General features: G+C 35.0%; 1 protein-coding gene across 1 annotated transcript in view; it reads right to left on the reverse strand.

Annotated features, from left to right (window-relative positions):
* Positions 1 to 1035: 1035 nt before the first annotated feature.
* Positions 1036 to 17849, reverse strand: part of HGF (hepatocyte growth factor) — a 62056-nt gene continuing 45242 nt past the window's right edge. The window contains exons 11-18 of the mRNA XM_032985236.1: positions 16328 to 16467; positions 14226 to 14264; positions 13657 to 13753; positions 10887 to 10961; positions 10150 to 10296; positions 9364 to 9470; positions 7323 to 7468; positions 1036 to 5136 (exon numbers count right to left, since the gene is read on the reverse strand). Coding sequence (XP_032841127.1) covers positions 4966 to 5136; positions 7323 to 7468; positions 9364 to 9470; positions 10150 to 10296; positions 10887 to 10961; positions 13657 to 13753; positions 14226 to 14264; positions 16328 to 16467 — 922 coding nt within the window. The 3' untranslated portion in view covers positions 1036 to 4965. The remainder of the gene's footprint in view (positions 5137 to 7322; positions 7469 to 9363; positions 9471 to 10149; positions 10297 to 10886; positions 10962 to 13656; positions 13754 to 14225; positions 14265 to 16327; positions 16468 to 17849) is intronic.

Below are 17849 nucleotides of genomic sequence, written 5' to 3' on the forward strand. Positions count from 1 at the left end.
CTATTTCTAGATTTTTATAACTTTGGAAGCATTCCTGCATGGTTGAAGTTACTGGCAAGCTTCCCACTGATTTCAGGAGTTCCTGATAAAATCCACTGATTTTATGAATCAATTAGAAAGTCCCCTTTTTGGACTACAAACAAAAAGAAGTGATGTTTACCATGGAACATTCAGAATCAGACTTCAAACACTCTTCACATGAGTTTATTTGAAGAATGATTCACTGTTGATGTTGCTGGAGTTTTTAGCAAATATATGTTTAAATCATCAAAATTGCAGTGTAACCAGAAATACTTAGAACTTTGAAATTTCAGCTGGATAATGAAAAAGAAGTAATGAACTTTCTGTCCCTTATTTGAACTTACCAAACCAGGATGCTGTGATGCTGTAGGAGCTTGACAGTACTCATCTGCAGAGAGGCACTGATCTGATGGGGCTGGTAAGGGTGCTGCTTGTTTCTTTTTTTTGCTAGCTATTGCTATTGGCTGATTTTGATATTAAGTGTATCAGTAATACCTAGGCTTGTTCAAGTTATTGGTCTCCGTTGAATCATCTTTTGTACCATCATCAGTACTAAGTGATACATTCAGGGGAGCCCTTTCCTGAAGTGTAAAGTATTTTAAAAGAAATACTCAAAATTCCAAGCCTTTCATACTGAAATTGTAAGGAACTACAATCATCTTGGTAAATATTTGTGATTAGTTTAAGCATATCCTCTCCACTGAAAATATACTTGCTCCATAATATGCTTAAGCCATTCTCAGTGCAGAGTTCCATCAGGAAGCTATTGGGGAGACTCAGCAGGATCACATAATGGATTTGGCTGTATCTTCCATTTCATGTGCAGTTCTGCTATTGGAAGTATGGAGATGTTTAAAGTACCAGTCGTTACTCTGCTGACTAAAAATCCCTCACTGAAAGCAGAATTAGGAGCCTAGCAGTGGGGTTCCAAACATTCTTCTTTAAATAAGTAATATAATGCTAATTAAGTTGTTGTTTTTTATAAAATACTTTATTAAGAATTATAAGAGTAAACAAGGTTACAAAAATACCAACTTTATTAACTAATGAAGATGCTGTTAATTACAGAAGATTTGTAATACAAGTTATAACCACAGTGTTCCCTTTCCATTAGGCATTCAGCTAGTTGTGTTTAATGGGAGCATTATTCTTCCCACTTCAGTATGGAAAAATACTCTTGTCATATGCTGAATTCCACAGGCAGTTCCCTGAAGTTAGATCCCATGCAAGGAAACACCATACATAAATGCCCAAGAGTACATTTAAAAGGAACACTGTAAAATTTTAGGGTGAAAAGCCATGTTAGTTCCTGCCAGCAGCCCCAACATTCATAAAATAATAATATACCAGTGCATGTGAGGGAGGAAGAAAGTAATTGATAAGGAAACAAGGCTAAACAACCAATCCAATAGGTTTCATATAGGTTCTATGGGGGTCAACTACTTTACAACCAGCCTTCCAGAAGGATGGCAATAAAGCCTCACCTCCTGTTGCAGTTGCCATGGAGTTGAGAATTTGTGTGCTTTTCAGTGTACAAGGATACATGTAGATCAGTGCACAGTGATAGGGAAAAGCACTGAGCAACTTTCAGCCACTGTTCTTTTGACAATCACATTCACTGATTTCAAAGGACATTTTGCCTGAGTAGATTTTGACCCTCAGAGATATATTTGGACCCTCATCTGAAAAGCTCTAATGCAAGTGAGTAGCTCTGTCAAGTACATTGGCATTATCTGCAGCAAGGGTTTGCAGAATGTCTCAGAGAATTTTAGTCTTAAACTAAAGAAGATTTCAGCAGTAGCAGCAAAAATCTAGACCAGTACATTCCCAATGAGAGCTACAGTTTCTCTGAGGGTCATGAGGTTTATGAGAGAAGAAGAGATAGCGAAGAAAAAGCTTTTCTAAGGGAAAAATGTTTTCATCAATGAAAAGAAGAAGTGTCAGCCAGTTCTAATGCCCTAAGAAAATCAGCAATTACATCAAACTAATTTCAGTAACACAAAATCAGCTATTAGGTTTTAATTCCAAAATTTTATATCCAGTTATTACACTTTTCAGAGACCAAGGATTAGCAACGAGAATGAAGGTGAAATTCAATGAACTCTAAGAATGTCTTTAGATAAGAATTTAAGTTCTGTACCCTTTAATTCTAATATGAATAAAATCATATCTACAAAGTAAAGTCCAGATCCCACTGAAGTTAGTAAGAGGTTGTCCAGCAATTTAGATGGGCACTAGATCAGATTCCCTTGTTATTACAGAGAGAAAAATATTAGAACAGTGAAAAAAATATCTATAGAGTGTCCTTTCTTAAGAGAATCCTGTAGTTATAACAGTTGCCTGGTACGGTACCATTGGTACCAACAAGAAATATTCACAGGAATAAATGAAGTACAAATTCATTACCACATATCATTATTCTTCTCTTCCCTTGCTTATCAGAGTCTCACATGCCCTCCGTATTGAAATAAGGAGAGCAAGAGCACCTGATAAGCAAGTGCATACAAACATGTTAAGTTCTGGAGCATCAACTCTGCACAATCTATTTTACTGAGGTGCTGTCCAGAACAGGTAAAAATCCTTACACGTTGTCTAACAAAAAACAGTATTTTTATCATATATATATATATGTGTGTGTATATATATATATAAAAATCACAGTCTTCTGCACAGCAGAAGCTTATAACTAAAATATTTTAGGATTTGATTTTTTTCAGATAGACATAACAAAATGCCTGCAAATATAATACAGTGAGCACATAACAATTCTTAGAATACAAAGAGTGAACATGGAATTATACATTTTATCCACATTCTACTTGTGACTGAAAACAAAACTCACTTGGAACTCTTTAAAAGTCTCTCTTAAAAAGTTAATCCTTTCAATAAGATATGGTCAGTATATACTTAGCAAGAATACACTCCACATACATGGCAATAATTAACTGTAAATACAACAGGCTAAATCCTGCTCTCTTTAGGCCTGGTAAGCAAGAGAGCACAAAAGGAGCATAAAGCCTTCAGAGGCAGCCAGAATAGATCAAGACAGACTATCTGTGTAGCATCCACAACCTCAAATCCGCTGTACAGAGAAGTTGCATCTTGTCCAAAGAAACTATTTACATCAGGAGAAATTTCAGAAGCTCTGCTTGCTGAAAGACTTCGTCTTATGTGCCAGTAGAATCTGCTGGATGTTTGACACAAATCTCAGCAAGCCAAGACACTTAAGCACGGGCTGAAATTCATCCCAGTTCATCAGGAGATGTAAGCATATTTGAGTCCCACTGAAGTCAAAGTGCACTGCTGAAGAAAATTTGGTGAGTCAACATGAGGGCTGCCTCCCAAGACAGCTCCCCTGAAGTGGTTACTTTATGCCAGGGCAGAATTCAACCCTGCGTCTTCTGAATTAAATATCCTTTTATATGTCTACACCATGATGTTAGCTTAGTGGCTATGCAGTTAGATATGATACACATACCATAAATTTTGCTACTGGAAACATTTACAATGACATAGTCACAGGTGAAGTAACAGTGCGGTTACCTATGCAATTACATGTACAGTAGTAAAACTAATAATTGAATACATTTTGTATCAATTTTCCAGAAATTACAGGGTAATTGGTGCCACCTATAACAACATATTTCTATAATAATTCCAGCCACAGAACTAAATGTCTAAAAGAGAACAAGCACTTTTCACAGATGTTGACTACTTGTTCCCTTTCCCCATCACCGTAAAGGAAAATGATGGTTCTACATACAGGCAGGACACACAAGCTACTAAACTAATGGTGATGTTTTCCATATTACATACAAGATCATATCAATCTCTGCAATAATTGTATTACCCTGAAAAAATTATGCAAATATATAATTTTGTCCAAATCTAGGTAAGTTTTCATTAAAGTTCTAAAGTCTTTGAAAGACTATTAATGTATAACTCACTTTTCCCACTATTAAGACTCTCATCCAGGTGCCAGAATCAACTATTCTTTTTCCTGCTGTAAATACAGTTACTTTCGTGAAATAGATAGAATCAACTGAATTTTTAACACCTGTCTGTAGAGAAAGATTTGGGCATATTTGACTGAAATTTCTTTCAATGAACGTAGTCTACCAGTAGCTAATCAGGATTAATTTTTCAAACTATGAAATACTCTCTTTTGCATTGCAAATTCACAGTTATTTCTGGGACTAACTTTAAACAAATAATCAATAGTTTGCTAATCAATCCACTTCTATGTCTCTTCCCTCATCCAAAAGGGGTTTTGAGATATCTGTTAGGGGACCATATACACAATGAAGGAAGTGAGTACAGAACCAGAATCTGTAAGCACTGTGTAAAAGGAAGTGACATTGACTTCTACGAGAACTGTGCTTGAAGCAGATTTGGCAAAGTTAATCAATAATGAAAAGATTATTTTCTGAAGAGATTATTTTTTAATGAAGTATTGAAATCTTTGACCTCTTACAAGGGGGAAAGAGAAATATGATCATATATGCTGTCCTTGATAGATGCATATATCTCTCAGTACGTCTTTTGTCATATATGAAGAGATATATATGGCTCATAGAAAGAATAAGATGTATTAAGTAAAACTATAATTTGTTTCTCCTTCTAAGATAATCTGAAGAGCAGCATAAAAGAAGTCATATGATCTGTTTCTACAAAACCATTTATCATCCAGTAATAATATCTTTGCAAAATTGTTTACCCATTCAAGTATCTTCAGGAGATATGTCACCATACTTGCATATACTGTAAATCACTCCAACATTTATAAAACGACACTGATGGACAAAAACACCAAAAACACCCATAAATATTAAAAGAAGCTCAACAAACTTGACTATCAAGTAGTTACAAAATTGTTAATCTTTACATGACACGTTAATTCCATGCTGTCCAAAATCTTTCTTTGAATGGAAGTTGTTGAATTTTTCAGGGTTTTCTGTAGGTCATCATAATCTTGTGTATCCACCGGGAATAATATGACACCCGAACAAAAATCCCAGGACGATTTCGAATGGCACATCCACGGCCAGGAACAATGACACCAACTACTATCTTCAGCCTGTTTTGGTCACAAACCAAGGGACCACCATAATCTCGCTAGGGAAAATAAACATAAAGAATATTATTTCTCAAAATGCTTCAAGACACACCTCCCACCTGTCTCCTGACTGATTTCTTTTGGGGATGGCCTAGCTTAATGAACAGCCAATAGTGTTATTCTTGCCACAGGGCAAAAACCAGATTCCAATATTTTTTTCACAACCTGAACTTAGGAGAACCAGTGCCAAGGTTGGCCTTAGACATATAGTTGCTTTCCAAGCAACTTAAGCCCTGTGATCCAACTATACATGTGATTCTAGTGACTTTACACTACCAGATCTTACTCTCCTTTTTCAGTGACCTGCAAGCATAACACTTGTTTACATGCATATAAACCAGATGAGCAGGAAGTATGTTGACTGAAAAATACCTTTGCTATGATAATAGGTTTTGCATTAAAGACTACTGACAGACACTGGTTAATATCATTCTGCCAGTCAAACATCCCATAAGCCCCTAGAATTAGAATCTATGTGTACTAATAGGTTGGGGGGGGGGGGGGGGGTTTGGAATCCCAAACATATTAAAAAGTAATACTTTGTAAATATAATTTTGAGAAATAACTTGTTAAATTACACTTTTTCATTATTCTGGGTGAATGAGATGTCTGTACACCAGCACAGGCATTCCGTGAAAATTTGGAGTATGCCTAACTCAGATCTAGCTTTTATTTATCACTAAAATACAACCAGTTTAAATTAGATTGAAACAATAATTTAGATACATTTACATAGATTTGGGACTTGAACATATATAGTGTAGTTTTTACCCAGGCAAAACATATAGTGAACGTAAAAAACTAGCTGCAAAACTAGACAGTAAATGTTCATATCGGATAGTGAGACATTGTTTCAAAAAATAAAAGCTGACAATTAACATTGTATTCTCTCTGGATCACCAGAGGAACAAACGTTTGACCTTTATTTGGTTTGGGTATTTTTTCTGACTGACTGCAGATTAGTTCCCACATGAACAATGAACTATGTCAGTACCATCAGAGCAGCTCATAAAACACTTTCAGTAGTAGAGTTTCACCTGCCAATCTGATTTTGTTTCTCTGTCTGTTCTCTGCTGAGGAAAGTAGCTTCAAAGGGGAACTTAGGGAGCAGGAAACCATGCAATGATTAAGACTGATTGCTAATATTAATTCAGTCCATTTCTTCTTGCAGGGGAAAACAAAGTGCAGGATCCCCAGCAGACTTCCATGCAGATGTTTCATTTATAAGCCTTGACATGTTTGAGGGCTCATTTATGATTAAATATTTGATTTTGAAGAAAATATTTTGCAATAACAAAATGATTCTGTGGAATATGAATAATAAACAGAGTAGGCCTCAGCCTGATGAAGACCTCATTTCCCCATGGTTTGGTAGTACTCTTGGGTAGGGAAAATTTCACTACTTGGTTAACATCAGTATTAGGAAATCATCTATTTTACTCCAGATATTAAATGCATAATAATGTTCATGACTGCCCACCCTCTAGACATCATCTCATCAGATGTATTGTACACTCAAAAAATTATATCTTCCTGTAAGGAAAGATTTACAGCATTTATCCTTAGATGTCTTTTCTCCATCATCAAAACTAATCCCAAGCAAAACAACTGTATTAAACTATACTTTAACTGAAGTAGTTCTCCTGTCGTCACTGGTATGTTGCTCAGGCTTCATTAGGGAGATCAGATGCTCCAGCCTTCTGACTAACACTGAACCTCATTACATTTTTGAATCTTTCTTTTTCCCTCATAATTTAATCAATTCAGTTGAGCAGTGACTTTTTTTTTTTGTATTTTTCATTAAATTCCTCATTTAAGTAAGTAGTTAAATTTGCTCCAGCCTTTACTGTTGCTAGCATATAGCCCGCTTTAGCCCTTATTATACAACACACAAATTTGTCTCAGTCTAGCAAAGTGTTTAGTCATATAAGTACATTTAAAACTCATGTAAATGCTTTACTGATGTGGTGGTATTGTGAAAAGGAAGCAAAGGAACCTCTTCCTTCACTCTGAGAGAAAATAGATCACTGGAAAAACAAATAATTTTCCAATGCAAAAGATTAAAGTATTTTCTTGCGTACAAGTTTAATGCAGAGAGAATAATTATAAAAAACTCCTGTAAGTTACTTCTGGGAAAGAAATAGCCAAGCTGATGTCTCCTAAGAATGCATTAAGAAATATTTACCTCACAAGGCCCAGCACCAATGGTTTCAGCCACAGCACAGATTTCTGACTCATTCACAATGATCTTCCCTTTGAGATACTGGTTGCATTTCTCATTTCCCAAAATAAACAGGTTTGCTACCCGGAGAAGGCCATCATAGTCAATTACTACGATTGAAAAGAGAATGAAAACTTTATTCGCTTTTAGAGGAAAAAAAAAAAAAAAAAAAAAGATGCAGTCTGGATAAACTTACTCATGTAACTTCAATTAATGTACTTTCTCTCCAGTACTCACATTTTTGTCCATCCTCATTATTATGCATTTGCCCCTTGGAATTTTTCTATTTGATACAAATGAGATTTGCAAGAAATTTTTTTGATGCTCATGTCTGTTCAGTTCTCTGAGAATATCTGAAGAAGTTTTTTTATTAGAAGAAAAGGACAGATAACTGGGTTTACTCTACAGTTCACCACTAGCTTGCCCTGTCACATCACAGAAATCAGAAAAAGTGAACCCGAGAATGTTATCATTCCTATCAGTGGAGTGAGGATTTTGCTCCTTGCTTTAAACACAATGTGTAACAGTGTCTGCCATGGCCTAGGGAAGGATGTGTGACTTGAAAAATACTGAGCAGAGCAGAGTTTTTCTCATTCTGTGCTGGCTCAGCTACACTGAATGACTTTGTGCCTGCAAGGGCAGAGCCATAGCCTTGTGCAATCTCCATTCATCAGTGTGAAGGTCAGGAAGCAGGAGCCCTGTGGAGCTTACCCTTGTTCTACATGTCGAAAGACAAGTCTGTACAAGCTGAGAAGATAAATAAAGGGCCTGGACCTGCCCGTTCTCTGCACAGCCATCAAAAGAAAACACCAAGCTTGCCCTTCATTGACTTATTATCCTGTTTTCTTGAAAAAATTGATGTAACACTTCTTCCTTCCCTGTCTGGGATGCTGTGAGGATTATAATAAATAGTGCATAAAACATAGTACCAAGTCCTTGAAGATATAGTACCAAGTCCTCGGATGACAGATGTTATGTATTTAATGTATTACATAACTCCACAACATTGCAGATTCCTTATCAGTTCTCTTAAGTTAAGTTTTCCTGTGATGCTGCACCACGTTCCTGCCTGACTTCCCTGTCCCCTGGACAGCCATTCCCCCCAGGAGGATGGCCAGCCAGGCTGGGAACATCAAAGGCAGTCATCCGGGAGAGGGCTGGTACAGATTACTTGCCACCCACAAAGAAATGCTGAGTAATGGTTACAAGGAAGAGAGCCTCAGAATTACAGTCTAGTTTCTGCTCTGCTTCCAGAATAGTATGCGTATGTTGCTGATGCTTACTCAGGGTCTGTGGCAAAATGACATTTGAGCACAGTAATTATTGGAGTAATTATTGTCAACTGGCAGATATTAACTTTATCATCAACACATAATTAGCCAGATATAGTATTTACCAGACTAAATAAATGTCTGTTCTCCCACATATTTGTATTTACTTCACACAAATACAGTGTTTAATAAACATTAGTAAGGTTGCAAAGTCAAGCGCCCAAAAGCTAGGAAATGCCAGATTTAGGGCTGTCTGTGCATCCTTAGTTCTTTGTCTTTGTGTATGTTAATTATGTTTTTGATTACATGATTCTGTATTAGTTTTTCCACAGGGCAGCCTGCTTTGGGATGCAGAAAATTACTGCTCAAGTAGATGATTTGGAATTTTTCAAAAAAGTGTTAGAACTTTGCAAAACAATTTTGTCAGATTTTTTAAACATATAGAACAATATTTTTCTCTAGTTCATTCTTTGAAATGTTTGAATTATTTTGCCTGTCACTGAAACAAGAGAAAAAAAAAAAAAAAGGATGGACTAGTAGAAAATATTTTATGTTAAGTGGTCTTAGATAAAATTCTTAGAGATTTATAAAATTAGAAAAAAACTGAAACTGCATTTTACAACAAAAAGTGTTGTACAACCGTAGCATCAGGCAATACCAGCAGCCTCACCTATAATGACAAGAGGAAGTAAGCTGTCAACGTATTCATTTAGTTTTTAAAAATAATTTCTTACATCCAGTGTATCCCCATCCATATACACTGCAACTTGTCTTCTCTGGAATGGTACATCCAGAAATGGGCAATCGGATTATGTCTACAAAATTTGTCAATATAGCAGGTCTGAAAAGAGAAAACAAATAATAGATATAATGGATTTTACTTACCCTTCTAAAATGTATCTTAAAAATTACAAATCTATTATGGACCACAGCAATTAAAAGCTGTGCCAATTATTTCCCTTTCTTTTTCAACTTTGAAAATGATGGATTTTTCTACCTATTTTTTGCGCTACAGCTGTTAACTGTCAAAAAAATTCTTGAAATGCTGTCACCACTTTTATGCTATTTAACTTGGGTTTTCACTTTAAAAGTAAGTAATGATGGCATTTCATTTGAATATATTGTTTTGCTAATATGGAGAAAGTTTGAAAGCTCATATATATACAAAGATCTCAGTTAGAATCTGGTGCTTATTCCATAAATTAAAACCATGTACTAGTCAATGTGTATTGACAACACCAAACCCAGCAAAAAAACCCCTCTGAACAAATCTAAACTTGGTTATCAAGGAAAAAAAATATAGGTGAGATTTTTTATAAGTAACAGCTGTTCTCTGAGTTAGGTAGATGGGCCTGCATTTCTGCCTATATGAAGTAAATTTTTTTACAATTGGAAGTTTACCTCATGGAGACATCATCTGTAGTAGCAGATGTATTAGAGAACTGAATTTGCAAATCTTATTTAGGAAGAATATCATTCATCTGTTGAAAATCCTGGAATTGGCAATAATAGCTACTAACCTGCTAAGTTTCAGTAAGACCAAATCTGACCCTGCGGGACCATATACCAACTGGGAAATATTCAGAACTTGTCTGTGCTTCTCCTCTCCCTTTCCTTTGATATTATGGACTCCAAGCCAGGCTTTGTAGTCTTTCAAATCCTTGTACCTAAATCAGGCAAAGGTGGTTAAGATTTTGAAGAATTTATAATAAAATAACTCAAAAAGCTCTGTTTAAGATGATTATGCTAGAAGATCTTAACTAATATACTTCACTAGAAATGTGTTTATGCTGCCAAATGCTATTCCAAAATCAACATGCTTAGATGTAAGTTTTTGGTCTCAAGCCACTACATAATTTTATCTTTAACTGTGACTAAAATCTAATTTTTGTTTCCTAATAATATCCAAACATTTAGATCCTTGGACAGTATGAACCTTTGAACTTTTTGAGATTTACCCAAGTTTGGTATTTTATTCTGTCCAGTTAAGCAGAAGCATGAGATTATTTTCATAAAGAGGCAATTGTCTAACCATTACACTTGGAAAACATATTTGTACTTCTATGAAAAATAGTCAGAGCTCTTTTATATTAACAATAATAACAGAAAATAACAAGGTCCCACAGGACTTTTATACCAGAAATCAGTGTTAAAGCCAAACAGGAGGGAAAACTGCTGCATTTAAGTTGAAGAAATGTGCTGGTAAATTCCTGAAAATAGATGTATTTCAACATTACAAAACTACAGACTACTGTACCGAGAAGGGAAGCACTGCCTTGCTGTTAGAACCCACTCTTCCTTTATCAAAGTCCCTCCACAGATATGCTTATTCCTGGGGAAAATTAAAAAAAAAAAAAAAAAAAAAGAATTAAAAAAAAATGTTTTTAAAAAAGTAATAGTATTAATATCTACATAGTCAAAAAGTTTAAAGAGTACTTTTGCTCCCCATGTATTTTTGCTGATGAAAAGCGGCGGCTGACTGACAGCCTGTGAAAACATCTCTGTCCCTTTGCTTTGCAGCTTCAACACTTATGAGTAACATGACTGCAGAGATTTCCTCTAATGTATAAAAACCAGGAGGAAAAAGAAATTCAGTTACTCTGTTCATTTAGTGGTTTCAAAGTCGAATTCATAATGAGACAATGAGACCTACTTTAAAAAAAAAAAAAAAAGATGACAAGCTAATTCTTTTCAATGGGAACTGGACTGAAACAACATTCAAGCAAGTCCCCAAACTGTCACTGGATGTAAACATTTGGTCATTATTCATGTAGGTATTATTCAAAGCATTGACCTCAAGGTGGAGTGCTCCTATTTGATTACAAGCCTTATGAGATTTCTGTCCCCACATACTTCAGTTGGAAACAATCTGCACTGTATGACATCCTACATGTGATTACAGAAAACCTGCAGCATAATATATCAAGTAAAATTAAAGCAATTAAGCATGACAGTTCTTTCAAAAATAAAGATGACTGTGGAATGCAGATTAATTAGTTTCCTTCTTTCTGCCTCCAAAATCACATTTATTTTCTGCAGCTCTTTGGAAAGTGTATCAGAATTGTCAGCGATTTGGGAAAAGCTTAGGATCTTACAATTTATAAATTCAAATCACACAAATGTTCAAAGCTTTGCAAAGAACTGCTGGAAGGAGCCCAGACTCTATATGAAATTCAAAGACAGCAGAATAACACAGATGCTTGCCTCTTTTTTTTTTTTTTTTTATTATTATATTTTTGTTAAGGAACAAAATATCTAGTCCAAAATTTTGGATTCTTTTTGAAATGTAGATTCTGCCCATTTTTATTATAAAAATGTCACAATTGGGAGTATAAGTGTGCTCTTCCATGTTATGTTTGCATAATATCATTAATATCAAAAGGAATTTAAAGATTGTACAACGTACTTTAGAAGATTGACTAGTACATATAGGAAAGTTAAACTTCTTATTTAAATGTGAGATAAATCTAGAGCTGATTCCATGAAATAAATTAAATTAATTCAAATATAATTAAATATGACTGATAACATAATCTGGATTGGATATATAAGAAAATATGTCATTGAGTAGCTTAATATTTAGGGGTGGGCTTTGGTTATCAAATAGGAATACAAGCTTCTAAATATGACTAAGCCTTTACCATTCAGACATGACAATTCCATTCTGAGGTGTACAGTTAGCTTTTTCCAGAAAGTCCTGAAGCAGTTAAGATTTTGTTTCAGACAAGATTCTGTTCTCTTCCTTGGTAACAATACAAAATAAAACTATATTTTTTTTTGCCCACGTGTAATACTTAAAAATATATTTTTTTGCTGGAGTGTTCCAGGAATCAATCATTTTTACATAAAAAAATCTGCAATTGTTTAAACACTCATCTACTTAATGGAATCTTGTTTCATAGCACAAAATACAGGTTCAACTACCTTAACGTTAGCTATTTAAATTTTATGCACCCAGATGTAATTCACCTTACCTGTCTAAAAGTTCCTCAAACAACAAGGCTGCTTTAAAAACAGTGCAAAGATAAACTTTTTCAGAGAATGATTCATTCCACCTATCTGGTCCTCTAGTCTAGGAATAGAGTGATGTTCCTCTAAGAATGTCTTTCCAAACCACCTGCTAGACTTCCAGAAAAGTCCAGTTCTGATTGTATCTCATCAGATGCAAAGATTACTGAGAATGAGGAGGGCCTCCCATAGTTTCTCTAGTAATGAAGCAATATAAAAAATAGGCTTTTTATCTTTTCCTTTACTCCAGTTTTTCATTTAAGGCCTATTTTACAACATGGTTTTAAAAGAGGTGCTGAATTATAAACTAATAGAATTGAGCTGTACTTGAGTCTATACCAGCAGACAAAAAAGACTTTTTTCTTTTACTTTTTTTTTTTTTTTAATGATAGAAGATACATGTCTGATACATATCTGCTGTTATACATTAATAATTCACACTTCCAACTGATGAGTTATGAACCAGAGTAATGAATGTAGGAAACAGTAATTCTGTATTCTGGCTTTTACACAGTAGCAAACTAAGATCTGCCATAATGAAATACACATTTCCATCTGTACATTTTTTTTTTTAATACAGAATATATTTTAGTTGAATTTTAGCGGAAAGCTAAATTTGACACAGGTATAAATCCTGAATCAACACTTCACAACTAAATACACTGCTGTTAAATTACAAATATTATATAAAACTCATATTTTTTCTAACTGTCTCTAAAATAGTTTAATTCTGGATGCTAAGCCAATGTTATTATAAGGTCTGCAGTAGCTAATCGAAAGAGCAGAACGATATCAATGCTCTACAAGCTCATGTGTGTAAGTTAGTGATAATGAACATATAAATATTTCACTGATGGAGTGAATATTATGGAATCATCTGATGTTCTGGGAATGCTGATTTTCTCCTTTTCAGAATTTAACTGCAATCTAGAAATATTCTTATTATGGTCAGATTTTCTTCAGTTCCAAACCAAATATCCTAGTAGATATATTGTCTTTCTAACCAAAGTGATAGTTACCTGTATGTCAAACTAACCACCCATCCTTCGTTAGTTTGTGTTGGGATTCCATTTACAACCCTCAAATGTTTTGTTGAGGCACAAGGAATGGCAGTATCTGAAAGCAGGTCCAGAGATCACATTTTACTAAAAACAGCGGTAGGAAACCTGTACAGTTGCACATAAGGACCACAAGAAGGTCAATATTTATCATGGATTAACTTTCCTGTGCTAATGAAATATATATCTAGAGCATCAAAACTACTTCAGTGAAGCTGGGTCAGTCTATATAAATATTCATAGGTGATATACATATATTTAAATAAGGTTTTTTGAAATATACATAGTTATAAAGCAGACATTTCAAATCATTACCATATCTCACCACTGGCAAGACAGGGCAGTGAGGATAGATAAAGGAGTATAATAAAGCTATTCCACATTTTCCAGTTGTAAAAGCAATTTTTCCCAAGCTGTATGTTTTTTTGTATCTTTAACTGATCTTTCTCTTGTTTCCAAATCAGAAAGAAATTACTAGTCTTAGAAGATAGAATACATGCACTGCACAGTACACCTGCAAATTTACTTACCATCCAAGATGGTTGTAGTAGGAGTTGTATCACCTTCACCTAGACAGACACATAAGATAGCCATAGTACAAAATTATAACACATCTAAAAATTGAATAGAGTAGAAATAAACAGCAAATGGCATATTGTTAATTTTAATATTTCATGAGGTTTTAAACTTCAATGATTTCTTTAATACTCTGCAAAAGCACAATTTGGTAAGGATTAAAAATAAGGCAGAATTTAATTCCAATACAATGAAATAAGAATTAAACATTTTTCAATGGGAGTTTCAAATATTTTTCCTCTTGGATGAATCCTGAATACACCAGTCTATTTATTATGTTCAATTTACGTGTTTCATTTGAACATGTAAATGCTGAAAAATGAAGCTGTGACTTTCCTATAAGCTTTCAGGAACAATATAAAATCATGTAATTAAATCCAAATCAGATTTAATTAAAATTTCTAATTTCCTTAAAAACCTTTGAAAATATAAAAGTCCTTTTAGGTAGGTATCAGCAAAAATTTATCCTTATCAAAACACATTCCCCAAAATCTGATTTGGTTCTTCCATCTAGTCCAAGTCAATATACAGTTACAAGGTTGCTTAAACATGGTTCAAAATTTTTGCCTTCAGTGAAGTTTGCAGAGTGACCCAGCATTATCTGTTACAGATACAAGTGTAGCTACTGAAAATCTGCACAGGCATAATTTAAACAGTCTCATCCAACTAGATTTCTATCATTAAACAAATATATATATATATAAAAAATAAAGGTATACAGTTATATACATAGTTAAATTTCCATGTGCATGTATACACATATGCATATGTGTTTGTATATGCACATATATATACATATAAATATATATATATATATATAGTGCAGTTTGAAGAGACCAGTTAAAGGCACCAAGTAAGTATACTTGGGAACTCCCAGCATTTTGTCTGTACAGGTTAAGCTGGTTAACAGTACTTGAGTGAGCTATTAGTAGTTTATTATTAAATCATACAAGTTACACTTGTAAAATAGATATATCCCAGCTTTGGCATTTGATTTCAGAAATTATAATATTCATCATTACTGTATACCCTACAAATGTTTTCTGTGAATATTTCCTCAGGAAATCATAGATTCAGATAATGAACTCAGAGTGTATAAAATTTATATTTCTTCAACTGTTGTTCTTTATCTACATTGACACAAATAACCTTTTGCAGAGTTTGTTTACTCTTCACATAGATGCCAAAATATCACATGAGACTTCAAATATCACCTTTTAGAGATGTTGCAGTTCAGACTATGAGGAAATGCGGCAGATTGCTGCTAGGAATGAATGTAACATTATCCTTAACCTCTAGAGATCACAGACATGCATTCAAAAGCCTGATTTACCATCTAAATGTTCTCCCAGGATATACAACACAGTGATTTAGAAATAAGAATTGAAGAGAAAAAAATCAAACATAAATGTGAATTGCATACTTTTTGGCATAAATCTATCTTTTTCCAATTAATGTCTGTTTATTACTGAATTCCATATGATTTTTAATTTTGTTTATTTAAGCTATTTAGATTTTAACATGAGACTTTGGAGGAGTGATGTTCCTAGTTCTTGCCAGGAGTTAAATTATCCCATAAACATCCAAAAGCAGAATCTAATCTATGTAGCACATAAACACCTCAGCATACATATAGTGAGTTATCCTGACTTTACAAACAAATACAGATCACACAAAGAGACTATGAAGCTTGTAGCACAGAAGATAACTGTCTGTGGGTTTCTTGAGGCCACAGCCAGCATTCTGACCACTAGACAATTCTTTGTCTCCGTCCAGCCCTCATCCAATAACTAGATCTGTTGGAAAATGTTTGACCATCTGTAGTAGCATTTCTATGCTCCTGCTGCATAAATAAGACTTGAAATCTCCAGGCTGGTCAAGGAAAAGAACCCCTTGCTCATATATTGCACAAACAGCTTCTGTCCGTTTATTCTTGATGGAATTACACATATTCTGTTGCCACAAGTGACAATAGAAAGGTATGCATATGCATGTGGCACCATGACTTCACTGGGACTGTACAGTTGACAATGCCTGAGGCATACCAAGTACTCACATCGAGAAATAGGGCAGTAATCCCAGGGAACAAGAGGATCATCTGTGTAACACCAGGGACCATGAAAATCATCATCTGGGTTGCGGCAATAGTTTTTCTTCAGTTTACTAACATCTGGTTCTCTGAATATTTGTATATGCCTACAGGGAAAAAAAAATTCAAAGTGCTGAAAAGCTTTATACTATAGCCCAAATTTTCAAAGGTTAAATGTTGCTTTGCTCTACATTGTAATATTAGCTGATTGAGAGGTCTACAGGTCAGGGTTTAGGGCTGGTTAAAATCAAAAGGAAGATGAGACCTAAATATTTGCTGGATCTGGGTCCAAGTTTCTTGTGGTTGGTATTTTAAGTACTGTGTCCACTGGACAGCTAGGAGGTTTCTGGATCTCCCACTTGAGCTAAAACCCCTAGATACCCTCAGGAGGAATCATTACAGTGATTAGAAGAGTGCTTGTGTTGCCTTCAACAAATCTGCAGGCCTCTGGGATCACAAGTACCTTCTCCCTGCAGATGAATAGCACAAGGGAGTGCTGAATCTGCAAAGACAGATGAATCTTAGGCAAAAGGAAGATAAACACAAGAAAATTAGCAAGACTGAGTAGCAGGCAAGGAGAAGGATGAATGGTTCAGACAAACTGCAGTGATAGGTCACTTGAGTTGCAAACCTACATGAGGTACTTGAAAGGTGAAATTTTGGGGTAAAAATCTGAAGCAGAGAAAGCTGTTTGTTGATGACTTGTCAGACAGAAGCATACAGGCTTCCTAAATTACACCTGCACCACTCTTTTACTTCATAACGAACTGCTTGTAGCACACCCATAACCAGAGTAACTGTTGCAGTGAGACAGATAATTCCCCAAAGTAGTTCCCAGATGGAAAATTTGTGGGAGTAAGAGTAGAAAGGTTGATCCATGCTCAAGACTATATGAATACAATTGCATCAAGCATCCAGTAGGTTCAAGCTGTCTTATTCACATCTAACTGAAGAGTTATCAAAGCTCTCAGAAGTCATGATCATAAACCTCTGCCTCCCTTACATGGACAGTACACTGGAATATGTATGCTGTCTCTGACCCTGTATGGGGAAAACCACATATAGTCCAGTTGGCCGTTCCAGACGATGACACTGAAGTCTGCCTTTTGCCATACAGCTTCCCCAAAGGCTGATTTACTGACTTACACACCTTCAGCTGACTGATCATCAAGTCAGCAGCAGGAATCAGGGACAGTCAAATTCCAGAGAGCAATGACTAATATGCTGGACACTCTAACTGGTGATCATGAACACTAACTCAACAAGTACTATAGACATAATTGCATTAACTTCAGAATCTAAAGGAAAATGAAGGGAAAACAGTTTCCATCTGGGCCACTACTGTGTGTAATATCTCATATATAACAAAATTTGTGATTAATCTCTGTCTTTGTCTGGTACCTTGGCATTATTGTTCTTGTCAGTCCTGAGATTTATTAATCTACTGTTCTGAATCAGCAGAGACAACACTGAGGATCCTGGCATGATT

This window comes from Tyto alba, unplaced genomic scaffold, assembly GCF_018691265.1.
Source record: "Tyto alba isolate M040663 unplaced genomic scaffold, T.alba_DEE_v4.0 Super-Scaffold_2, whole genome shotgun sequence".
Lineage (NCBI taxonomy): Eukaryota > Metazoa > Chordata > Aves > Strigiformes > Tytonidae > Tyto > Tyto alba.